General features: G+C 42.8%; 1 protein-coding gene across 7 annotated transcripts in view; it reads left to right on the plus strand.

Annotated features, from left to right (window-relative positions):
• RIMS1 (regulating synaptic membrane exocytosis 1) overlaps window positions 1–27,727 on the plus strand; it is a 2,308,950-nt gene that overhangs the window by 957,607 nt on the left and 1,323,616 nt on the right. For all 7 annotated transcript variants that reach the window (XM_078648052.1, XM_078648043.1, XM_078648046.1 and 4 more), the window contains exon 7: window positions 2,224–2,334. In XM_078648052.1, coding sequence (XP_078504178.1) covers window positions 2,224–2,334 — 111 coding nt within the window. The remainder of the gene's footprint in view (window positions 1–2,223; window positions 2,335–27,727) is intronic.

Consider the following 27,727-nt stretch of genomic DNA (forward strand, 5'->3'; position numbering starts at 1 on the left):
TCCTTACTAGGGTGGTTCTGGGAACTGATCGCTACATGGGGATGGAAAACACTAATCTTCATTGGGATGATCTTAGCACTTCTGTTTATGTTCTGCCTGTGTATACAGTGCGCTCCTTCACTATGTGGCCTCTGTGCTACGTCATGTGTACGGAAGCCTGTGTCAAAAGGCGAACTGAGCAACAGAATGATGTTACAGCAGCATCTCCACGAATTCCTTCATACGGATTTGGACTCAGATTAATATGATTTATTGCCTTACATAAGGGCAAAAGGAGGGTCTGTGGTTCTGAAAATCTGGACCCTGTTGTCGTCCCAATAACGAGGTCCAATACCCGTGTCACAAAATATCAACGTACCATGACGAATTTGGTGTCAGCGAACCGATAATGATTAGGGCATCATTCCCATACATTTGTGTCATAATCGAGGGTCGCCAGCACCCCCAAATCGTAGTTTCCGTCCCGACCCCTTAGACTCCATTTTGTGAACGACATTCATCTTACGTCTTGCCCTCATGATAAGTCAATTAAAGGTCGAGCTTGATCTAAAAGGACACGTCCTCCTTCCCTGACTCCCCCCTGACCTGTCCCAACTGACTCCATTGCCTTTAGCCAAACCTGTCTGGGCAGCCCCTCGCCCAGTGGCCAAATGCGATAGCATCGATACATAACATTCCTCAAACCATTCACTACATACAAACCATGCTTTCTACAAACACACACCTGTCCTGTTCCCTGTTTATGGCCAGTTTTATGACTAGGAGGTGCCTTCCTTTATTGGGGTTTCATCGATATCTGATGGGAGTTCCGGGCTTGGCTGAGTAATCTATCACGCATTGGACATCTAAAATACGGGCTTGCCTACATGACTTCGCTCTTTTGTATTATTGTAGAAATATGTGTATAGCCATATCATAAACTCAAGAATTCTCGCTCGCAGCTATTATTTCTGTATATAAGGAGAAGGCTGGTTCTGTAAAAACGAACAGTCTCCTGAGAACACATGACCCGTGTTTGTCGTGCTTCTAGGACACCTGTTACTTGGTAGCTATCAATAAAACTTGATCTCTGACTCGACTAGAAGACTCCGTGTTTCTGTGGTCCGGAACAGGGAGAACTCAGAGGTCTTCGGGTGTTATCCCCTGGCACCAAACGGGTTCCTAAAAACCCGTTACCTCAAGTTTCGGTTTCTTGATGTTTCTGGTGTGGTCCGTTTTTTCTCATCCTGACCTCGTCGCCATTGTAATGTTGCTCTTGTTACCCATAACGACAGGACACAGTAAGGTGGTTAAGGGGTTTATTGAATAAATCGATCTCCGCTCAGAGAGCGCCGAGCCAGTGTGTCCGGGCTCCGGCACTCGCGCCTTTCTCCCTGAGGTGCGCGCGCAACTACAAAATGGCCGCTCGGCACGTAGCGCTGACGCTACAAAAACCACGTTCCACAACCCTCTTCTAAATGAGAGGTATTTTTAAAAGTAGTTTTTGATGAAGCATTTTAGTTTGTAAAGTTTTAAAATAGTATACCTTAAACATTCATGAGTGGTAAATGATTTTAGGCGGAATTTTGCCGGCCGTTGGGCAGATTAAGTGCCAAGTAGAATAGGAGCAATGACTAGCTGACTTTGAAAGAATTGCCTATATGTGGTGAAAAACGTTCTGAAATGATATGGGAAGGGTCGATATGTGTCTCTATTTTGGATCGTGTATAATGGTTAACAACTGAAAATATATCAGACCAGTGTTCGGATTTTACTTTCAATTTCGGCAATTCAACTGCTGCCTAATTCTGGTGATGTCAATGCATTTATGCTGATAATAGTCATGAAATGAGATATTCTTTCCATTGGCCCATGTCGACCGTTCAAGTGGATGTTACACGGTCACCCTGCCTGGGACGATATGCCATCTATTCAAAGCGTATATTCTCTCGTTTGAGAATGACATTGATGTAATGCCTTGTGCTTACAAAATAACCTCATTCATGTATTTACCAGACTAGATCTAGGAGATGCTCTACCTGATTATTATAATCATCTTATACGTGTATGTAAATACTCTAATCATGAATTAAATAGCTAAAATCTTCAATTATAAGTATCGAACAAACCCATATTACTTAGAAGAATGTTATTCAGTGCTTGTTTTAAGTGGGTTTTGTTTTGAGGGGAGATGATGATTTCTAAGCATAATTTGTTAAACTGAAGTTTCTGTGTTTTTATTAGCATCCTGTAACATGGCAGCCATCGAAGGAAGGAGATCGGCTGATTGGACGTGTTATCCTTAACAAGAGGACTAGCATGCCAAAAGAGTCCGGTGCCCTGCTGGGATTGAAAGTAAGTATCCTGCGGATAGAACCTTATCCAGATGAGACATTTAAAGAGTTTTGTTAGCTAATAAATAGTAGTTAAAACTTGGAAATCATGATAGCGTCATGGATCGTTTTGAGAACCCATTCCAAATAAAACGTGGTAAACTTGCCTTGCCTTCTCTACTCCTCACGGAAATTCATACATTATGACCCACTCCATTCTTGTGGTCTTTATTGCCTTGCGACTCAAATGCAGAAATTCACACAGAGACCGGATGTTTGACGTCGGATTTGGAGGTGAGACCGTTCTTAAATGGGGTCAGCAGGCAGACAGCAAGGCCTCCTATCGCAGGTTGTGTCACCTAGTCGCATATGTGCATATGTCACATTTGCTCCTTCTGTGGTAGGCCAGAGTGTCTCTGTAATTGTACAAAGGACTGCAACAAGGGGTGAACCCATCCCGGACAAAGAGTGTGCTTGCAGTTTGCTAACTGCCATGTCAGGAAGTCATTCCTGTCCCTGGCTGACAGGAATTTGGGGTTGCCTATTAAAGGGGGTCATTGGGTAGGGCAAGGACATCAGTCCTATTGTGAGAGTCACAGCATCGCACAGTGGCCTGTATTATTGCAGAGCTACACACTCCCCTTGGACTGTGCCTCTTGTGTAACTAAGGTATCTTCCGCACATTAATGCTGGCTACTGACTGGTCCATAAAGCCAGTTTTTCTTAGAGGTCTTGCAATGCCATTGCCGCAGTTCAGTGAGTGTGTAGTATGATTTAGCCCTCCCTCTTCCAGTCAGGCATTTTGTTGTTGCTTTGGCACTCTGGCTTTTTTCCCTTTCTATTAACCTTAAACCTCGATATGCAGCCCTGCATCATGGGAAGTGTTCCCCAGGGTGGCTGGAGGGGGACAACCCGCAATAGGGTGACAGCCTTCACTATGTATAGTTATTTAAGTAGAAGGGTCTTCTTGACAGCTGCTATACATTCCATGGGTGAGAGTCCACCCCATCTGCCAACTCTGTAGATCCCTACCTGCTGTGCAGAGAAGGTCAGTGTAGTGTTGGCTGTGCGCTCTACTATTGAATAGAGTTTAATGCCTAAGTAGGTGATATATCGGTGTGCCCACGTGAAGGGTCACTTTTCCTGAAGGGCCATTCATTGCATTCAGGAGACATTGATTTCCAAAACCTGTGATTTTTTCTTATTCCCCTTGAACCCCATCACTTGGCCGAATGTGTCTGATTTGTGGAGTATGACTGGAAATGTGGTCAGTAGATTAGTTAGAATAAAGAGGACGACGTCTGCATAAAATGATATTTTGTGCTCCATTTTACAGGATGTAATTCCTGAGATTTTGTGGGTTTCTACGTATTACCTCAGTTATGGGTTCCATATATTGGCTAAGCAAAAATGAGGACAGGGGACTGCTCTGCTGTATTCCCCTCTGTATTAGAATGGGGCCTAAGGTTGTGCCGTTAATTCATACCCGGGTGTTTTGATGGTTGTAGCCACTAAACACCCATCTCTGGGATTTGGTTCCCATTTCACTCCTACCAAGGACCTCCCGGAGGAGGGGTCATTGGACTCTATCGAGTGACTTCTCAGCTTCGATAGATAATAGGAAGGCTGTTATTTTGGTGCATGCTGTTTTGTCCATGATGTGTAAACAGTTTTTTGTGTTGTTGGCATCCTCTTTCTGGAATTATCCCTGTTTGGCCTGGGCCTACGAGGTCTTGCATATAGGGAGCTAATTGCCAGGCCATGATGCCCTCCATTACAAAGAACAGACTGAAGGGTCCTTGCCCGGTTTGGGTATAATTGTGATTACAGCTGTTTGCATCAAGGTGGTTAGAGGTATGATGTCTTCAAAAGAGTTATAGAGATTAGCCAGTAAACGAGATAATAGTGGACAGAACATCTTGTAAAAGGCTGCTGTAAACCCATTGGAGCCTGGAACCTTCCCAGTGTGTAGTTTGGAGATACTAGTCATCACTTCCTCCACTGTTATGTCTCCCTTCAATGTTTCAGATAGGTGTCTTGTGAGAGTTGGTAGTGGAGTTGCGTCCAGGTAGCGGGAGGGTTCTGAAGTATATTGCATGGAGTAGTATATTTTGGAAAGCTTCAGCTATCCCCTCTGAGGTGTTTGCAGTGTCTCCTGTCTAGGTGATCATTTGGGACACTATCTCTCTGCTTTGTGCCCTGAGTTTGCAAGCAAGCAGTTTGCCTGCTTTGTATCCCCCAGTGTCAAATATGTGTTTGATATGCAGTAATGCATACCCCATGACCTTCTAGTCCAGTGCTTTAAGCTGTTGCCTCGCTACCGTGAGACCTCTATGGAGCCAGATCCCTTTTGCTGGGTCTTTAGGTCATTCACCTTGTCCTCCAGTTTCCTATGCTTTGCCCTCTTGTCCACGTTAAATTTAGCCACGAGAGCTATAAGTTTCTCTGAGCACCGCCTTCAGAGCATCCCAGAGACTGGTAATTTATGAGGCCGATCCTACATTCTCCGTCAAATAGGTGATGATACGACTGCAGATAGACTCTTTAATGTCTGTTCACTTCAGAAGGTTGTCATTCACTCTCCAGTGTCCTATAGTTGAGTTTGTGTAGGTCTTTTATAGTGAGTAGTCCAGATAGGGATATGGCCCCAATGTTGACCTGCTGTGTCCTTAGTACGTAATTAAGGTGCTCATGTCATGCCCCTACATATATTTTTTTATTTTTTTATTTATTTGAGTTTTATATAGGGCTGGCTTAACCCGGAGCGATCGTAGCGCTGTACATGAGGAAGTTACATTAGTTAGAAGTTACACAATGTTGCAAATGATACATCAATTACGAGTTATATCTGTTGGTTGTTGGCGTGTGGAAGGGTAAGGGAAATAGTGTAAAAAGGTAACGAGGTGGGAGATTCAGCCGAGAGATGAAGGGAAAGTCTGTCCAATGTTCGGCTGGGTAGGTGAAGGCCGAGGGGGAAGTCCACAGCCCATCTCCGCTATAGCTATCAAGGTAGCTATCAAGGTAGCTCCTCCAGACATCGGCCAAAATGTTAAGTCACCACGGTCAGTGGTTAGATTCACGGGTTCAATGTCATGATGGGTGAGCCGGAGGTGGGTGGAAGGTGGGGTAAATGTGCAAGGTCTGGTCGATGTCCACTGTAGGTGTTGTCATATTCATACCCTCTGAATGTCATGGACGTCGGCCACCGCAACTCAGCTCTCCTGCTGACCTGAAACTGAGTACTCCCCCTAGGGGTACGACCTCATCGATTTGCTGGGCTTAGGTTTGAACTGCACCAGGCGCCATTTTAGGGTCAGACGGGCTTGGGTGTTTCCTACAGCCTTTCCTGCAGTGAAAGCTGGTGTCCACAGGGGCAGAGCCACCCCTAGCCTCAGCCATAGGTTAGCGTCAGGGTTACATTTAGACCAACAAAAGATCAATCCACTATTTACGAGGCAAGGCTTGTGCCAATTGACATTGAACAATAATGATTAGACACAGCACACAACAGTCTGCAATTACTCACTATATTCTTAATCATATATCCAAGTTATACACAAGATTGAGAATTTTACTTTCATATATGGCTGTTATTCAGAGATAAATAAACAAGTGACATTGTGACAAGGTGACACAATATGAACAAAGAAATCTAACAACAAAAATCAATGAATAACATAGACATACTACAGAGCAAAAGTGTTCTGGAAAAATATCAGTTTTTTCAATCTAATCATCTCACACAATAAAGCCTATTATACTAATAGCACGTTCTTCAGGCTTGTTGACTAAGGTACAGGTTTTAATGTTATTATCATCCACGTTTCGACCCTGTAGGTATGTGTTACTGTACAATCATCACAATTAGACGTCCGCAGGACTATGTGTGTGAACAGCTTGTGTAATAAAAAACAAGCATTTGCAATGCAATAGGGCTCACATTTACTAGAGTTTGAGTTATTGGCATTGTAGATTACAATGCCTTTTATTAATGTGTTGGTTTTTGAAACAAATAGATAAAAGGCATTGTGATTTACAATGCCAATAACATAAACTCTCGCAAATGCGAGACCTATTGCATTATAAATGCTTGTTTTTTATAGGTTTCCATTTAAACGACATACTCAAAAACAGGTATACCATTTAGGCGCCTTTAAAAAAGAATAACTCTTTGTCACTATACAGCTTCACATGATTTTACCAATTAAGGTCTATGCTGGCTCCTAAGCAGCCTTTAACCTCTTCCGTGTGTCAGACGGCCCCTGGCCATCTGACATCACAGTGGGCCTGTGCGGCAGACGGCCGGGGCCAGCCCGAACCGCACACATGTGGAATTCCTCAGCCTAACGGGGGAATTCCGGCCACAGCAAAGCGGTTAAATTTGCTGATTATCAATTGCACACATTTACATTTCTTTCAGTTGGTTGGACATCATGGGATTACTGACATTACAGGCAACTGAAGCAACACAACATCTTGGCATTGTCCTTTGCCAACAGACTGGACAGGCGACAGCTCCAGGGGTGTGTGCGTCTGTAAACATTCACAGGAAGAACAGGGCAACTGCTCCAGTTTCGGCTTCCACATGAAAGATCAAGGCGGCCGGGCGTCGATGCACATGCATAAATGTGCAGCCCTGCTCGGTCACTGGGGGCTGCAGGCTTGGGTGTCCGAACCCTGACCCTCCAGCCTCTCACATTCCCCCACGTCAATCACAGTTCCAAAACCAGGGTCGATCTACCACATACCACCCACTTACTGCTCGTGTCACAGATATCACAACGTGTGCAGATCAACTCTGACCTCTGACACAGGAATGACTAGGTGAGTTCAGGTGTCCCTACTGTACCCCATGTGTGAGCCCGGCCAGCCACGGTTGTAACCCTCCACAAGCACCTTGGATGGTGTCCAAGCCTATGTGTGATCCTACCAATCCCAATTGTAAGGGGGGACTGCGCTGCCAGGTGCTCCCCACAGTCGACTGAGTCCGACAGCTGAGGCACATGGCTGTAAGTCTCCACTGCATCCCCCTTGCGTTGTAAGGTATGATTACATGTGGGCGGGAGTCCTCTCGGTCCGTCATGTGTAATCCAGGCACCCAGCATTGTTAGGTATGAGTACATGAGGGCAGGTACTGTCGACTACTCAAAAGGCCACACATGGGAACCTTGAGAATGCGGCATGATCAGGTATGCACGCTAAACAGAGTAAGGGAGCTAGAACCATCAATAAATGGATGTATTCATTAATACACTGGGGCCATTACAGCACCTCGTACTGTCTGAGGCTATATTTGGCACCGTCTCTTACGCTACCTTCTTTTTCCCCCCATTCAAGCGTTGGTGATAAACCTATAAAAGGCACAATTTATCACTTTCCTAAACTATTCTTTAGGAAACCGATCTCCCTGCCACCTCTGTTGGTGACCGCCGTCACAAATGCCTGCCCACGAACATCCCCAGAGGATGGCAAAGTACGCCTGTCTCCGATCTCTCATGACAGAAGCACTAACATCCACTGGTTTATCCCACTAACAACTTGGAGTACCAATAAAACCAATCCAATCTTCGATTAACTGATATGTTTATCTAAAGCATCGTTGATTCAATTTTATTTTCAGATAAACAATCCCAAGGAGAGGCAGACATGCTCAAAACATGGAACTGAACAACCCCACAGCAAGGGCCTTACACCTGCTTGCAGGACCCACTCCAAGCACACGCCCTCCCCACGGAAGGTGGACTATAAACTTCCAATATCCTGACTTTTCGTTCCCACGCCGATTCTTTTGCTTGGCGACTTTCAAAGCTCTTTGCTCTTGTTCACCTTATGCATTTCCGCTCGTAGCCGGGTTCACCGCGGGGTTCGCCTTCTATCACAAGCTGTTCAAGTTTTATGCCCGCTGTTACATCATTACCTCGGGGGTCACCACACTGGTGGCCCTTCAGCAATGAACTACAAATCTGGTTTCACGTTACTAAGGCGCTGTGTTATCTTGAGTCATCTCACCAGCTGTGCAAGAATCGGGCAGCATCGCATTCACCACGGGGGACAGACCTATCATATGACTTACGCACAGTGTGCTCTTGTCACGTTCTGTGCAATCTGAAGCAAGCAACTATTCCGGGACACAGGTGTTGAACCATAGCCTCACATCCACCGTGTCTGAAACATACATACTATATTTGAAAGAAATCGTAATAAATCATGCTAGATATTGTTGAAGATTAATTTAGCACTCACACCACATGGCAGACATTGATTGCATGTTGCTGGAAGGCGTACAGTTGTTTCTCGAGGCTCCTCAGCTCGACTACGTTTTGTCATGTTCCTTAACTATCCCTATCTAAAACAAGCGGCACTGAAAGTGATTGCGAAAGAGATCGCAATTGTAAAAAAAAAAACACGCCTGCGAGTGGTGCGCGTGAGCGCCACTACGAGCCATATGTTTTCAATCATCACGCCCGTATCTGGGCACTATAATTGAAAACATATGGGCTTTGATGCAATAGGCCATGGGCTGAGCAATGCGCCCGCCTTTGGCCTATTGCGTGCTCTGTTAAAAAAAAACACGCAAAGCAAGCCCAATAGTGGAACCCAAAAAGAAAAGCACACGCATGAGCGTGTGCGATTCCAGGATCCGTTTTCAAACATTGGACAAAAGGGCTCTCGACTGCGCGAGTCAGACTGTGTGTAGTGTTCAATATGTGTGAGTATCACAGGAGAGTGGAACTGAGACTCACCTGGATGAAAAACAGCCTACTAATGGTCATTTGAATAGAAAATAACCCATCCTGGTCTGGATGGAGTCCTGAAAATGGACAGAAACATCCACCCATCCATCATAGGAGATATTTGCAAACAATTCAGTGTGCGATATGTGGGACTTCATGATTTTCAAGGGAAAGCGCAGTGGAAAATCACTCTTACCAATTCGGGACTGTTTGAATGTAAGTCGTAGGAAAATAGATGTATGGAGATTGTCAAGAGTACAAAGTTGCAAAAAGGATCCCAAGGATCCCAAAGATATTCCCTGTAGAAAGATGAAATAATTAAAAATGTATACATTATGTGGTCCATAAGTGGCATACTAGTCATGAAGAAGGAATTGCTGCTCACTTTAAGATGCAGCTGTCAATATTCCTTGTTTAAAATTAAGCCTGCATTGAATGCAAAGTTTCATCACGATCCCCATGGGCTTCACTAAAGAACAGAATAAACAAACATTGTAGAAGAAAATCATGTCTGTTTTAGAAAAAGATTGTGAGGCAAAGGGCCCAAAAAGTTCCAGACCACCCTAGGGCCTCACTGCCAGGATAGCTAGCTAATTATGCAAAGAAATTGTGCTTCTCAATAGAAATCACTGTAGCTCCATAAAATTATATATCCAGGTTCTGAGGGACACAGGGCAACCCCGTTATTATTAATGGTATCCTTCATACGAGCTGTGTTGTGCCTAAATCTTAGTCTAAACTGGCATATGTCTAGTGTGATGTAGAGAAAACATGTAATCCCTAGTGGTGGGATGTTGAGCTCATCAAATATTACCAGCCCACTGTCTTTGAGCCACACACAACTGCTATCCGCAAAGTCTCCTTTTAGCCCCTGTGTATGCGCTGACTGGTCGAGGTTACTGTCTATCTCCATATTAAAGTCTCTCCCCCGCCACAAGTATCTCCGCGTCCGGCATTGTCAGAATCAGGGATATTGCCTCCAGGAGTACGTTTTACTGGTTATCGCTAGGGGCATATACTTTGCAGAGTGTAATGGTGCGTGATTGCATTATTCGTACCACCAGCTGTCTACCTAAGATCTCAGCGACGGTAGATAGTATTTGCCCGTAGACTTATTAGTAATTAGTATAGCCAGTCCTTCCGTCTTAGCTGGGCTAGAGGAAAGGATCTCCAGAGTGAACCAGTGGGTCTGAAGAATGCTCCATTTTTTTTTTAAATAGGTGGGTTTTCTGTGGTAAGAAAATGTCAGAGCCTACATTTTTGAACACACATAGCTTAAAGTCACATTTTGTTGAGGTGTTGAGGCCCCTATTGTTCAGACTAGTAATGATTAACAATGGTAGGTATGGGTGGTCTCGCTAAGTATTCCTGTGTGGAAATTGTGAGTGCTGTAAGGTGTTTCTAGAGTTTTGTGCAATTGGACCAATGTAACATGGAAGCTATATCATGGTGTGGTCCCCAACATTCCCTTTGAGTCTATCAATGAAAATTAACAAACCTCCACTCCCCTAAACTGGGGTTATCTGTATGGATTGTGTACTAGTGGAGTGTCCGTTGGGTCTGTAGGCCATTTAACAGTCAGTAGTATGTCTCCTGAGTTCCCCCTCTCTGCTCCCCGTAGTCTGTGTGACTGCATGTTCACTGCCCCGCTCCCCCAGTTAGTGTTAGTCATCGGTCCATAGCCTGTTCTGAATTGCCTGACATTCTATGTGCATTTCATCCTCTGAGGGTTTCACAGTTGATCTATTCCTCGTCACTCTGGACCATTCCCAGCTGGCCACCCTGCTTTGGGAGGGTATTTGGTTAGGGTGTCATCACTGTTGGGTCTGGGAGCTCTAGGATTGCGTCAGCCTCCATGAGGGAGCGGACCGCAAGGGCCACTCCCTTCCAGGTAAAGAGCAGTTGGAACAAGTGCACCCAGCAGTACTTCACTGCTTTGCTTTCGAAGAAGGTAGTGATTGGCTTTAATTGTTGACAGCGCTGTAGAGTGATTAGTGCCAAATTCTTGTAGAGGGAAATCTTGGTGCTCTCAAACTGGATACCGTCCCTTTGACGAGTCACTTCCATAATAGCTTCCTTGTGAAGGAAGTAATGCAGGCAGGTCAGGATGCCTGGTGGGGCGATGCCAGGGCTCGTGGCTCTGTTAACTCTATGGGTCCTGTCTATTGCTAACTCGGGAAGGACATAAAGGAACAGGCGTTTTACATACATTTCCATATACTCCTTCTCTGCCCCTGGAGGTTCCTCGAATGCGAATGTTGTGTTGCAGGGATTCTACTCATACACAGAACTGTGCACAGAGACCCAGGACCTCACTGAATTGTGGTGGACCAAAAAACTCCCCTCAGTACCTAGAACCCCTAACTGACTAGCATCAGTGTCACATTAGCTCTTCGTCCTATAGCAAAGGTACCAATGATTAGACAACCCAGAACATAGGTTACTCTCAGGAATGGTGGGGCTCAAGAACACTCTTTGGTTTGTTATCTTCCTACCAGTCCACAACATGGGTAAAAAGAGACACAATAAAGTTTAAAATGTTTATTTTAACGACGTGCTCTGAGATGCAGTATTTTTGCTAACATAAGCAGGCATATGATTAAAAATAGTACTATCAGCATTGTTACAATTCCATAAAACACAAAAGGAGAAATCATATTATAGTGATAGTGGAAACAGGTCCTATAGTGCCTTGTATGCCACTCTCCCTAGCTAGGAACTATGTTTTATAAAATATAGAAGGTCTCTTAGTATTGAATGGGGAACCCCATACCTCCAAGATCAGCAGAGGTGAATCACATTGGGATCTGCAAAAGCTCTCTCTCTCTCTATGGAAACGGATTTTCTCCAAGTGCCTAAATGCATGCATTAAGTGCAATATTGAAGGCGCCAGAATTTCAGTTAGCTGCATCTGCGTGCATGTTGTGTCTAAGCGTGAGCTGATCATCCCGAATAACAGCTAACATTATTATGATAACCTTGAAGGCTTCAGCACTCGCTGTGCAGACTAAGGTCTCAATGTAAGTCTAGGGATGTTGAAAACAAGCCATTCTCATGTGAAGATATTCACGTAGTCAAACTTACAACAGCTACATGCAGTGTCGTGTGCAAAAGCGGCAAAAAGGCAAAATGGCGTTTAAACTTCTAATAAGCCTATGCTAACATACCAATGTGCGCAAGCGAGCCCTGCCTTCACTACAGTTGGATCTGTGGGATCCGTTTTCTAGGTCCTCAAAGTGAGCTTGACAAATGATTCACTGTCTTAATGAAATCTATGGTATCCTAATATATGATCAGTCCCCAGGAATAAATGGAAAAAGTGTCAATATATTTGGAAATTGGCTCAAGTAGGGAATTGCACCCTGTGACAATTCATCTCCCTGGCGAACATTCCGGGTCTTTATGAATTTGTGGAGAAAGGTACAAAATAGGAATGCACAGATTTTTGTTGTACAAAAACTCCTCTTTTGTTCATGTAATTAATTTACTTGGTCATGATTAAGTAGTATTACTAAGGACTATTACTCGATGTATATATATTCATTTGTTTTGTCAGTGAGGAAAATGGCAGTGCCATACAACTTCACTCCCACTTCCACCCAACAGTGAAGCAGCCTGTGAAAACAGTGTTATGTCTTTCACAGCCCAACCAGCATTCTAGCACTCTACTATATTGGGCCACTATTAGCGATGCCTCCTCCTGGATGGAGTGGGCAGTTCCTATATAACACGGAGATGAGACTGCAATTTCTAGCTCTGCAGGACACTAGAGGTAGACCACTGAAACGTGGAATTTCGAGCAGATCGTTTTCTCTTCATTTTCTGACATTTATGCACTGTATGTACCCATTGGAGATAACACTGAGAGGCTACTTAGGAAGACATTGCTCCTGATTGTAAGGATGTGCTTAGACTCATTGACCTACAGTTGATTGCTCGCTGGTGTTTCTCTCCGCTAAGCTTGCGAGACGCCGGCTGCAGAAACTGCCTGAAACTGGCTTTAGACACGTTCACCTGTCTTCACAGTTGCTTAGTAAATAAAATACTCCCAAACCTCAGCACCATTTGGGAACAGTTTGAGTATTACAGGCTAGAATCAGCAAGATTCTGCTCCATGATAATTGTAAGTTCTGTTTATATTCTAACCCCCTGGTTCATGATTATCTCTGAACTCACCCTTTGCTTTTCTTCAACACGATGCACATACACTACATCCTTTAGTTAACTTACATATTCTTCAAGCTTCTCTCCTACTATCATGACATACATTTCCTCCTGTACCCCTGAACATTTCCTGCAGTATCTGTGTATGCTTGGCATCATCATTGGTTCCTCTGAATGCCTTTTTGGCACCTTTGTGCCTTAAGCTTATTCATAGCCCACTGTGGAACCTGTTCTGGGTACGTGAGGATTTAGGTTGCATATGATTACATCTGCACGGATCCTCTTTTGCTTATGGAAGATTGATTGATCACTAAGTTTGCATTGTATGTATAACATATTAAATTTCATGATAATCAGACAGGTCACTAAAACATACCTGATCCATTCCAAAGTAGCTGCCATCTGAAAAGATATAAAGGACTTAAATATCAGATTAACAAATGCGGACTATAGAATTAGTTCCCTGGAAGATAACATCAACTTCCATGTCAAATAACTCCAGAAATCTGACAGATTGATCACTTCTCTCAAAAGCGAAATCACTAAGCTGGACGATCACAACTGGAGAAGCAATCTTTGCATCTTTGGTCTCCCACAGAAGTTGAGGATTCATCATGCTCTACCATTGACTTTCTGGAAATATTGATTCAAACATCAATAAACATCCTTTGCTAAAGCGTTTGAGATATTGTTTCCAAGTTTGAACCTAAAAATGCCTCTTCACCTAGACTACTGACATTTAAACCATTAAGGCACTGACATTTTGAAATGATCCTTGCACATATGAGGAAAAGTAAAGCTATTGTATGGAATGGTGCCAAAATGTCAATTTCTCAGGATTTTGCAAGAGATTCAGTGGCTAGAAGGAAAGGCTTTCTTGCTATCTGCAAGAAACTGTTTGAAATGTCTATTCAGCATTCCATTGTGTGACCTTCCAAGTTTAGAATTCTACTCAAACACCAAACATCTATTTCCTCTGAGCTAATGCACTTTGAAACATACATCAAAAATAAATCGAAGTCTGATATGGGCGATTGAAATCGCAGCTGAACTGTCTTGGCTCAAATCCTCGGATTCCTGATGCTAGCCCTGTATCATAAATGATCCATGATGTCATTATCAACCATTGCTAAGTAGGTTGTGCTTATGGTCACCCTCAGTTTAAGTCTGGTCTGTTTTATTATCTTATACCCCACATTTTCCATCCAAGTTCCATGCCTGTTGCTGTAAAGATGATTCATACTCCTGTAAGCTACGTTTGGGCTGTCTATATTGGCCTGGCATACCACTGTGATGTCTGATATGTACATGCCAACTATATAGTATATATGGTTGGTAACCTTGCTTGCTTGAATCATGAAGTGCTTTAAACTTTAATCTTTACTTCATTATTAAGGTTGTATAAGCATTTTTGATGGTTCTGTCTTTATTATATTAAGTTCATGGTACATAGGATGAACAACCGCACTCGCACAAGAAGGCAGAAATAGGAAGAAAGGACTTCCACACAAACCCATATGAAAGCAAAGCAAAGAACATTGTATTAACACTAGTTGGTTCTGCAAGGGAACAAAATACAGGCAATCAATGTAAATTCCTAAGGCTATATCAACCATTGATATCAGTACAATTAACAGGGTAAAAAGATTATTGTGAGCCATAACAGACTGTTTCTCCCCTCGTTGCCGTTCAATGGGAAGAATAAGTAGAGGGAAAAGGACTCTCAGGCTGGAATAGAGCTCTCCCTTCTATCCATGGAGCCCAATCGAATCCAGTATTAACTCAAGCTGGCCATGGAAGGAAAGGGGGACCAAATGTTCTCAAAAGTGTCTTAACTTGTCCATCGGATGATATATGATTTGTTCATGGGATCCTGCCACAAACCTTGCCAGCATCCAGTCGACATGTGTCTGAGGGGAACATTCTTTCTAACGTTTTCAACCTCTTGGCCAGTGCAGTGTCTATCCAGCACTTGACACAGTTGGTAAAATCTAGAATGGGCAAAGTGTTGTAAAGGAAGTGCAGCGCAATCATTGGCCATATGCCCAAGGCTATGGGGTCATTCATTGTGGCCAGGACCCCTCGCCAGAAAAGTTGTAAAGAGGGGCAGAAGTAAACTAGGGGCAGGATATCACAGTCATGATGGTCGCATCTCCAGCATGCTGCGGCTGCAGCCAGGTTGGCTTTAGGTCATTTCTGTGGTGACTAATGCCAATCATTCAGGAGGCTGAAGTAGCTGAGCTTGAGTGTTGCCTTGTGGAGGCCCCTATCATGTGGGGCCAAAGATTCAGCCCAGTCATCATCTGAACAGTCCTTCCCAGTCTGGTGATACATTTTTCTTTCAGTGAGAGGTGAAGAGGGCAGAAGTGGATGACCTCCAAAATGGTTCTATAGAGAATGAAATCATCCCCTTATAGGAGCTGCAACATTTCAAGTAATCTCAGATCTCTGAACGGGGAAGTGGACTCGACAAGGACCCCTGATGTGGCAAGAGGCAGTGCTGCAGCTGAATATATCTTCACTGTTGATAGGGGCAAGGTCAAAGTGCTTTTGCAATTGCTCAAACAATTTATCCCAGCGTCATGCACTACATGATCCAAAAGTAAGCACTCCATTATCACTCCATGCCTACCAGCATATCATGACTTCATCAATTCTAATGGCTTTGTTGTGCCAAATCAGAGCATCAACATGCAAGTAAGCATGGATGCACAGTTGTCTATGGGATTTCTCCAATACCTGAGTCGTAGTGAGGAGAAGAAGACAGTGTTTGTCTTTGTTGGAAAGAAAAGATCTGTAAATCAAGCCCTCATTGGGTGGGCCTCCCAAGAGATTTTGTTCAATGAGTACCCAGTCAGGCTTTTCCAAAGTGGGTGAGAAGAGATACGCTAAGTATTCCAATTGATGTCCTTGATAATAGAATGATATTTCGGGAAGGCACAGGCCACCTGAGGAAGTGGCTGCCTGGAGCTTGGAAATCTTCAGGTGAGCCTTTTGCTGGTCCCATCCAAAATCTTTAATTGTTTTAGTCAATTTAGTTAACATGTAGGTTGGAATAGCTATTGGGGTCATACCATGCATGTAATTGAAGTGTGTGCTGTAACAATTTTGGCTTTTTGCATGTGGCCCCACATTTAGAGATGTAAATGGGACCATTTCCAGAAGTCCTAAACTATCTGTGCAATCAAAAGTTCCATGTTTCTACATGCTGTCGCTTGTAGAAAGTGGCCAATCATGATTCCCAAATATTTGATGAAGGAAGGTGAGCATCGGCATGGAGAATCATGTAGAACATCTGGGAGGGGGGTCGAGGCTTTGAGGAGTAGGGTTTCACTTTTGCCCCAGTTTATTTTATAGACGGAGAAGCATCCAAAGGCCTCGATCACCTCCAGGAGAGCCTGGAAAGAGGAGTTTTTATGTGTGAATAGCATGAGGATATTGTTTGCGTATAGGAGCTGTTTCCCTTATTTGACTCCCTTGTGGATCCCAGTTATTTGCCTCTTTGGCTTTGATTTTGATTGCCAGTGTTTCAACACCAAAAGAAAAAGTAAAGGCAAGAGAAGGCATTCCTGATGCATCACTCTAGTTATAGGAATCGGGTCAGAGAGGAAGCCACTGCTGGAAATAGCTGCTATTGGACAGCTGTTCAGCGCCTTAAACAATTGCAGGGAATGATCATTGAAACCTGCCCTTTGTAGCATTCTGAAAGGATAAGCCCATTTGATGCAATTGGATGCCTTTTCTGCATCCAGACAGATTGCCACGTTGGGCCCTCATTGGTTATTTGCTTGCCAGATGATGTGGGAGAGTAATTGCATGCGATTGGTTGATGATCTGCGAGGAACAAATCCCACCTGAAACCTATGTGTCAAGGCAGGGATGCAGTGATGCAGTCTAGTGGCAAGAACGTTGGCCAAGATTATCATGTATGCATTGATCAGCAAAATAGACTTGTTATCACACTGCAGAGAATCTCTGTCTAGCTTGGAAAGGAGTCTGATAGTCTCCACGTTGAATTTAGAATAGAAGCCGGGGCTGCTTTTTTCATTCTCTTGTATACTGTACATAGGAGTGGTGCCACTATTGGAGCAGTCATTTTGTAAAGTTAAAGTTCTATAGGAACACCGTTGTTACCAGGGGCCTTCCCTGAGGGCAAATCCTTGATGGTTTTCAAGATCTCTGTCTGAGAAATGTCCTGGTCCACCACATCTGCTGATTCCTCCGTGAGGCGGAGAAGTTGGAGAATTTAACAAAATATGTGCTCTGCTGTTGTGGGAGCCTCGTCCAAGGTCGACGAGTACAACACCTTGTACAAGGAGGCAAATTCATTTTCATGGTTCTCTTAATACTATTCTGGTATGGTTACTTTAGCAATAGATCTAATCTGCCAAAAGCTTCTCCACCAACTAATATGACTGCAATTCCTATATTCAGATGTTTTTGTTTCTAACAAGTGACTGCACAATCTGCTGCCTTATAGAACTCTCTGTTGTTTCCAGTCTCAGGTCTTAGCTTACTGTATTTTAGAAGGATTTCCACTGCTAATGATATCATGTTACTTTGTCCTTGGGTGATTGAAGGGTCTTTCTCTCTCTTGCTTAGGTTCCCCCAAGGCACCATCACTTTCACTTCATCTCTCTGAGACTGGCACTGGTGTGGGAGGGGTGGACTTATGGGTGTTTTGATTTCTTATTTTTTTATTGTTATTATGGTCTTTACTGCTTATTCTCCTCCATTGATATGTAAAGTTAATGTGTCTCATTTTCTTATTGTTGCCTCTTATTTTCCCCTCTCAATCACACTTTCATACCCCAGTTCCCCATTATTTGTTTTTTTCTCCCGCCCAGGAAGGCACAGATGTCATTCAGGTTTTTCAGACACCAACATAACACCAGGTCTAGAATCCAAATCTTAACTTTGCTCCCATGACTACTGTTAGACCTGTCAGCCTTAGGATGGTCTTCCCCCAATCTTTTTGCCAACACATTTTCCTGAATATTTTAGTTGCCCTTAGGACTCCGAGCACTTTAACAATGCTAATCTGTGCTAAAGTCCATGCACTTCTTCCCTAAACATATGTGTAATTGGTGTATATGTGATTGACATATTTAATTTACTTGTACGACCCGTGTAAGGTGGTATACCATATACGCAGGTCCTGTAAGTTAAATGCTACTAGTGAGTTGCTGCTCTGTTTGTGTCACGCACAGAAGTAGCCTTTCAGACCTGTCTCAGGCCTGCAACTACAGTGCCTGTGTGTGCAGTTTACTGACACTTTGGCTCCCCTTTTGCTACATATGAGTCACACCTAAGGTAAGTCCTGGGTAGCCCTATGGGCAGGGTGCTGTGTAAGTAAAAGATAGGACATGTACTGGTATGTTTTACATGTCCTGGTAGTAACAAACAGCCTATTTCATTTTTCACTACTGTGAGGTCTACTGCTCTCATAAGTTAGCATTGAGTATTCCTTAATACACTTTTAAGGTGTAATTCCTGGTCAGAGAGTAGTTACTTTTTCATGTTTCATACGTTTAATATTTTGGAATGGTATTGATACATTTTACCTACTAATGTTTGATTTAACATTACTGTTTTTGAAATCCCACTTTTAGAAAAGTGGACATTTCTCTACACTTAATGCTCTGTTTGCCTGACTGCCTGACTCCAATACACATCTGGGGTGTGTGACAGCTACACTTTTCGCATTCCCACTAGACAGCAATAACACAGGAAGGATAGGTATGTCTGAGTACCCATCTACATGCATCTGCATTCTGATGGCCTTACCTGGGCAGGATGGAAGGGAGGGGGTAACACTTCCCTTGAATAGGTAGTGTCCTGTCCCCACACTATGGGTTGATTTGACCCCCATAGATAGCCTGGCAGACAGGACTGGGCTGATAGGGGAACGTGTGCACTTTGATGAGCTGCTTTGAAGTCACACCCCACATCAAAGTCTCTTTTGAGTATAAGTATTGGGTCTTTGACCCCTAAAATCAGACACTTCTTGATCTTCAACTGAACCTCTGTCAGAAGGACTGCTGTGCTGCTTAAAGGACTCATCTTTGGATTGCAGTATTGGCAGGCCTGCTTTTCTCTTGTGTTTCCCTGCTGCCTGCTGCTCTCTGACTCAGCTGAAGGAGAGCTAGACTCTGCCTTCACTTCAAGTGATCTCCAAGGGCTTCTTGGCTTGCCTCCTATTGCTTGAGACTCAGGGAAATCAAAGTCTTGACCCCTGCTCCTGTGCCTGGCTTGCTGGAAGTGGCTGAGATACTTTAAACACAAATGTCAATGCATCTCTTGTGTGTGTAAATGAACCACCGCATCGACCCAGTTGCAGGAGTAAAATCGGCACATCGCATCAGAACCATCGCTTTGCCTCCAGAGTTCGATGCATAAGTCAGCGTTCCCCGCCGCGGCAGCTTGGTGATATAGGCGCATTCTCTCGACTGCATGGCAGAATCTGGTGCATCACTTGACATTTCCCGACTCAGGCACCCATCTTTGGAACTGACTCATTGCCTACACTGCATGGAGAAGATTGATGCATCTTGTTGCTTCTGACCAGGAAAGGTACTTTGCTCACCAGGCCCTGCGTGAGTGCCAGCCTGTTCTTCCACAAGGTCGGCTAAAACTTTTACTTTTCTCCAGTCCAGCGTGACCTAAAGTAACTTTTTTAGCGCTACTTGCTTCTAATTGCTTCGCTGTATTCTTTCCTTTAAAATTCAATATCCCAATCTTTATACACTGGATCTTTGCCGTTTTGGTCTTGCTTTGTTGATGATATAATAACCTATTTTTCTAAACCTGTGTGCAGTCTTTTTATGGTGTATTCATTGTATTACTGTGTGTGTGTTTCACAGATACTTTACACATTACTTCTTTAGTTTATCCTGACTACTCTCTGCCTAGCTACCAGAGGGTGAGCACTAGTGTGCATCTTTCTTACCCTGACGAGCACTGTGGCTTCTACTAGGACAGGGTGTACATAGCTTTGACAATCAGAAACCTCATTTCTACCAACTACTATTAAAGTAGTATCCTTTAACTCAAAAGGCGCTGGTTCACCCGTGAAAAGAAGTAAAATTAGTGAACAGTGTAGTAAGCTAAAAAATTACTTTCTATTCTTATAGGAAACAAAAATCATATATAGAGAGGTGCGGTTTATGAGATCGGGTTGGGTAGAGGATATCTCTTGTTCCGGGGTGGTGCCAAAAAAGAATTGGGTTATCGCCATAGAGCAAGATGATGAGGGTAGATAGCTCCTAACAAGATTTAAAAAAGGAGAAAACACACTTTTTCTTTAAATATTTATGCCCCCAATGTGATAAACACCAGGTTTGGGACTCACTAAATTAAAAATGAGTGCTCCTTCCTCAAAATGCCTCCATTATCTGTGGTGCGATTTTAATTCCCCATGGACCAGATCCTGGACAGATGCTCATCTTCCAAATTCAAACCACCGAAAGCAAGTAGGGTCGTATAAAATATTTGTCAAAGCAACAAGCTCAGTGATGTTTGGAGGCTCCTTAATATAGTCACACACAACTTCACATTTTTCTCTGTGCCATATTTTCTATGTGCTCTCAGCTACTTACGCCTAGACTACTTATTGGTTGATACCGCCCTTCTGCAATAGGTCACTGATGCTGCGATTGAACCCATAGTTTATTCTGACCATGCAGCTTTTTTCATAACCATCCAAATTACCCATGGCATCAACAAAAATAATTTTTGGTGCTGAAATGCAGAACTGAAAGAGGATAATTCGGAAGTCAAGATTATCACAAAGGCATTGGAATTATTTATTCAAGGAAATTTACATTCTGTATCTTTCTGTATCACCTTATGGAATACCTTAAAGTGTAATACCAAAGGCATGGCAATCAGCAAGATGGCCTAGAAAAATAAACAGATTAAATGCTTCTTTGCTGCTTAAAGTTTGAAATTACAAGAACTGAACTACAACAGAGACAACCAAAGGCTCTCTATGTTCCAAAAAATGTAAACACTTGAAATATGAATATAACAAAGTGGTTAGTAAAGGTCCTCATCTGTGGGTCCATGCACCAAAACGTTACTCTAGCTCAATAAAGCAGGTAAAGTGTTAGCAACTTACTTAAAATTTAAAAGAATTTAATCCCCGATATCAAAGACATGGATGGATCCACTAAAATTACAACTAGAGAAATAACCAACTTATTTAAAAAAAAAAGTGTTCTTCACTATACAAACTGTGCACTCTTACTGCTAAAGTTCAATGTCCAAGAGATACATTACATTTCAACTCTGTCTTTCAGTCTGATAGTGTCAGGGTACAGAGAAAAGGAGCTAAGGCACTCAATGCTCCTCTGTATCTGCTTATGAGCCGGTTTTCAAAGGATCACCCGCTCGTAAATGGTTGCGGGTGAACGTTGCGCGCAACCAAGCATTTTCCCCTGTACTCCCAAAAGGGAGAACAACAGTGGCAGTTGCCGGTCTAGTCTTGCGCACGTGGACACGGGCGCGAGGTCTAGACCAGTTGTGAAGTGTGTTGGTTGATTAATGAACCGCGCACTTCACCAACGGTATTTCAGGGAGAAGTCGCTTCTTGTCAGGAATCCAGTTAGATAGGAAATAGTGTAGTTCTTGGCGAAGGTTAGAGCGTTTATGTGCTGTGGTTAGTTAGTTAGAATTTTTAGGACTTATTTAGGGAAATTCTCAGCCGTAGAATAAATAGGAGTAAGAAATAAAGAAAACCTCAATACTCACCTTCCGGTACTACAGTGCCTGATTTACTTTGTTGTCCTGTTGACGGCATTGGCTCCAGAAGAACACCTATGAAAGTAATTAAAAGAAGAATTCAGAAGGAGAAACAGTAAGGCAGAAAGTATGTGGGTTAATAAATGAATGCGTGCAAATAAGGGCAAAGAAAGGCTACAGTGATAAAGAGTAGTAAAGTATTGTTTGTAATACAGGACACAGATGTAAAAACTCACATAGAACAATAGAAGAGGAGCAAAAGGCATAGGCACTCAGGGTAGGGAGAGAGAGAGTAAAGGAGTTGGTGGGAGAGGAATAGGAAGAGGAATAGTAATGGTGTGCTTTCTGTTACTGTGATATCCACATATGCTAAGAAGAAAGAGAGAGAGTAATTAAAGAAAAGAGCATACTGCAGGAAGAAGGAAGCAGAGTGGAAAAGGCCAGAAAGTCAGGCTGTCTCTTCTCAGTCCCATTCCCCTTGCCCCCGACGGGGTTCGCACGGCCACTAGTTTTTAGAGTTGGTAGCTGTGGGAAAACCAGTGGTGGAACCTGGAAAATCTCATCATTCTGCTCCTGGGAGTGTTGGCATAGTGAGTAACAATGAACCTTGACAGAGTGAAGTGCCCACGTCATTACTCACCCGAGCAGAATGGCTGAAGGGTTCGTTTAAAAAAATTTTGGAAATGTTATTAAGGAAATTCAGCAAGAGTTAATGGCAGTTAGAAAGGAGAATAAGGTAATCAAATTTGAGATGGAGGCCACTACACGTGAGACCAAAGAAATAGCAGCCCAGTTGAAGAGCGAAGAGTCCGGGAATAGGTTCCACTCCTCTCCTTCGGTGACAAGCGTGTTCAATCAGAGGTCAGCGACTAGTGTGGGGTCCACCACGCAGGTTCTTCATTCCTGTGCACCAGTAATTCCATTGGCCCCGCCAGAGCGCTTCAGTGGGGATCCCCAAAAGGCTAAAATTTTCTTGACTCAGTGCTCTTTGTACTTCATGTGCCGCTCCACTGTCTTCCCGGATGCACAATCTCGACTAGCCTTCATCTTGTCCTACCTCAATGGAGATGAAGCTTCGTGGTCTATGCCCTTGGTCACTCAAGATTCACCAATTTTATATAATTTCAAAGAATTCAAGAAAGAATTTCTGCGCATTTTTGACCGTCGGAAGTTCGCAAAGACTACGGATAACGAATTGCTGGAGTTGAGGCAAAGGAATCAAGAACTAGTCTCCTACCTTGCCCAATTCAACAAACTTGTCGTAGAAACAGATTTGCCGGAGGATGCCTTATCACAAATCGCCCTACAGAAGTTTCAGACTTGATTGATCTGGTGTTAGAGATAGACTATCGACAAACGGAAAGAAGGGGTGAAAGACGGAGTTAATTTCGGCCCAGTGTACCTCATTTAATTGGGTCAGATCAGATGTTGTTAAATCTGGAGATCGAGAGCATGGTTTCGAACCCATGCAAATTGGAACAATTAGAGGTCCCCTTTCCAAAGAATAGAAAGGAAAGCGTTGGCTGAATAATCTATGCCTTTATTGTGGAACCAGTACACACCTTGTAAAGGAATGTCCCAAGAAGCCAAAAACTTTCAAGAAGGCAAACTCTCTGCACCACCAGTAGAATGAGTTGGGCTGGTGTTTGCTACCAAGGATACAACTCCAATTTATCACCAAGTGGCTATTTCACTATAATGTTCTGCTCCACATCTCATTCTGACGATGACCCTAAGGTTTCCAAATCAAGTTCTTTCAGAAGTGGACATGATGCTGGTCTGAGGAGCTACGGGGAACTTTTGTGACCTCAAATATGCCTCGAGATTTGGTTTGAAGGCTTTACCTAAAGAGAGAAGCGAGGCCGTCAGAGCCGGTGATGGAACAAATGTATCTTCCGGTCCCATAACTAGTCATACGGAAGTTGTGGAGCTTGTCTCTGTTGAAGGTCATAAGGAAGAGATTCAGTTCAATGTAAGCGATGCCCCTCAGTTCGGAATCGTCTTGGGTTTGCCAGGTTATTGTTTAGAACATTGCTTCTGTGAAAAGCGGATGTACTAGATGGAAATCCAGCAGCCTTATTATGTAAACGAGGGATGATGGTGTGTGCGGTGCAAACTGTGAGCCTACTGGTTGAATACTAGGAGTTTGCTGAAGTTGTTAGTGAATCGGAATCAAAGAAGTTGCCCCTGCATCGATCATATGACTTCAAAATTGACTTGGAACCTGGATCCAATCGTCCTTGTAGTCGACTGTATGCACTTACCGAAGCTGAGAATCGTCATCTAAAGGATTACAGTCAGAAATATTTGGAAAACGGATTCATACGACCATCACAGTCCCCAGTTTCATCTCCGTTATTTTTCGTTCCAAAACGTGACGGAGAATTGAGAGTGCGTATATATTATCATGCCTTGAACAAGATTACAACCAAGAACCGTTTTCCTTTCCCCCTGATTTAATTTCTTCTAGACCAACTAAAAGATGCCAAAATTTTCACGAAGTTAGGTGGCTTACCATTTAATCCGAGTGAGAAGTGGAGACGAATGGAAAACTGCATTCAGGACGACGTATGGATTATATGAGGTGGAACAACCTTTACAACAAAACTTTTAGAACGCACTACCATTACAACGCGGTCATTACAGCGCAAACCATTACAACGCATTGCGCTGGGGGGCGCTCGAGGATAGGGAATACGTTTAATTTTCTATCCAACACCTTCCCTAGTGTCCACGGGGACTGGAGTTGGAATAGGAAATTAAACTTATCACTATCCAGCACCTCTAAGCGCTATGCGTTGTAAAGGTTTGCGATGTAAAAACCGCGTTGTAAAGGCAGGCGTTGTAATAGCCTGCGTTGTAACGTCATACATCCTTGTATGAATACCAAGTCATGCCCTACGGTTTAAGCAATGCCCCTGCAGCCTTCCAATACTTCATTAATGGTGTACTGAAGCAGTTCATTGATCAATGCGCTATCGTCTACATCGAAGATATTTTGATTTACTCATCAGAAGAATAACACAACAGGTCAAAAGGGTTTTGAGCTGTCTGAAGGAAAACTAGCTTTACGTAAAATTAGAAAAATGTGCTTTTGGAGTGAATTCTGTGGATTTCTTGGGACTTGTGATTGCTCCGGATTTCCTTCGTTGTCCTGTTGACGGCGTTGGCTCCCGAAGAACACCTATGGAAGTAATTAAAAGAAGAATTCAGAAGGAAAAAAAGCAAGGCAGACAGTGTGTGGGTGAATAAATGAATGTGTGCAAATAAGGACAAAGAAAGGCTACAGTGATAAAGAGTACTAAAGTTTTGTTTGTAATACAGGATACAGATGTAAAAACTCACGTAGACGATTAGAAGAGAAGCAAAAGCCACAGGCACTCTGGGTATAGAGAGAGTAAAGGAGTTGGTGGGAGAGAAGAGGGGAATTGAAGAGGAATAGTAATGGTGTGAAGTGAAGTGAGTGAATAACTTTATTCAGTTAAATAACCATCAAAGTACAACAACAAATAAAAAACAAGCTCAAACAGACAATCAATTCACGGGGAAAAAATACTGGGTCCTATATACACCAATACAGCCTCACTACAATTATCGAAAACATTTCAATCAGTTCATTAAAATATTCATAATAGCAATATTGTACATAATTTTAACATTTTCCTCCAGACAGTTTAAATACATTATAAAAACACAATAAAGCATCCCATTAAAAGTACAACAAACTAAAATATATATATATATTACCTCAATTATCGACCACTCTGACAATCAGGTTCACTTTCTAGTCATTTGTTTGAACCAGCAACAATTTCCGTCATGTGCATAAGCAAATCTATTTTCACATAACATATAAGGGCTGTGAAAATATACAAAAAAGTGACCATGCATAGTGCGTAAAATGCATGTAATTTACTGCAATACATAATTGAAATGATCAACCAACGAACCTCATTATTCCAGAGCCTTTAGGATTTTTGCTCTCCTTTACCACATTGCTTCTAAAAATGTACCTACAGCAAATACTGTTTTTTGTGATGTATCCCTTTTCAGGATCCTAAAGGCTTCTAGATGACTGCCTGTGGCCACGCTACGACAAATGGGAACTAGCCATTTACGGTGTATGTAAAAGTACTCCTTGTAAAAAAACAGTACATGCTTTTCGTCTTCAGGTGCCAGGTCTCAAATTGGGCAGATTTCAGTTTCTTGGTTTGCCGACTATTTGCTTGTAAGGATTCTCAGTGGTAAAATTCCATAACAAAATCTTATATACAAAGTTCTGGTTGGAGATTGGAAAATTAAATCAAAAAATTCTTCAAATAGTGGAGAGTGCTTATGAGCCAAGAACATAATAGTTGCAGGGCCATTGTGGATATTCATAACAGATTGGTCATTTATATAAGCACAAAACCTATATTTAAGTAGTTTAATATCAACCCAGCCCGGGTAGTGTGCAGGTTGGGCAGCCGGGCAGGACTGCACTAATTGAGAAACTGATGATTGCGGCCTGGACGATATACCAGGTACTTGAATGGACCAGGAGACGTACGGTAAAGGGGTGGAGGGAGAGGGGGGTTGGGGAAAGATCAGACCGAAAAGATCCCGGGATATTGTTACACATATAAGCTGAATGCACAGCACTGTCAGTGGCACTGTAATGGAGATGCGCGAAGTATAATGTTTTAAGACTTAAGATGCTGCGTGAATTACACGGTCTGTTGATAACAAGCTTGTACAGCTACATTTTGAGGGTCTGGAATTACTAGTTGCGGGAGTTAACAGAAAAGACTGCTTGATGATAAAATGTACTGATGTATATTGTGATGATTTGCAGTTGCTAATAAAGAGTTTGGAAAAAAAAAAAGTAGTTTAATATCAGATTTTAAAATAGAGTTGGGCTCATCCCACAAGTTCTGCATACCGAGTTTGGTAAACCATACAGAAACAGATTTAACCCAAGGAATTTCCCTGGCTCCTTGAAAGTTCATTACCTCTACCAGAGAGTCTTCAAAGACTTAAAGTTCTGGTGTAGACCATAGTCGGATCCAATATATTAAAGTTTTCAAAATGGCCCGTTGAGTATCTCGTTTTATTCCAACATCAAGATATATGGGGATAAACGGAGTACTGGATGGTAAGCCTAATAGTCTTCTAAAAAAGCTGTTCTCGGCTATGGTTAACAACTGTAAATTACCATTACCCCATATCTCTGCCCCATAAAGAGCGGCACCCTGAGCCGTTGCTCGGTAAACTTCCACAGCAGGGGAAATAGCACTTGAGTTTGTTTGATTATAAAACCTTAAAATGGCATTGGATCTGTGTTCAATAATTAGTTTTGACTTCTCCAATTGGTTTGCCCACCCTAAATTGTCTTTAAGTCTGACCCCAAATAATCAAAACTACGTACTCTGCCCAGGGCCTTGCCCCCAGCATGAATACTACGACTTCCTTTTTTCTTCTTTCTAAAAATCATAAACTTAGTTTTGTTTATATTCAGTTATAAGCCTCTCAAATGTTAAAATTTTAAAAACAGATCAATTAAAATTTGGAGGCCCATCGGAGATTTAGATATGAGGAGGGAATCGTCAGCAAAAAGTAAAATAGGTATCTTTTTGTTATTTAAAATTGGAGAGTCATTTTTACAATGTTCTAGGGTGTCCACAACATCATTAATATATAGAGAAAATAGTGTGGGTGCTAGCACATAGCCCTGGCGAACTCCTCGCTCTATGGGAATATGATCCGTCAATTTTGCATTTGGACCCCAGTGGACCT

This window comes from Lissotriton helveticus, chromosome 6, assembly GCF_964261635.1.
Source record: "Lissotriton helveticus chromosome 6, aLisHel1.1, whole genome shotgun sequence".
Lineage (NCBI taxonomy): Eukaryota > Metazoa > Chordata > Amphibia > Caudata > Salamandridae > Lissotriton > Lissotriton helveticus.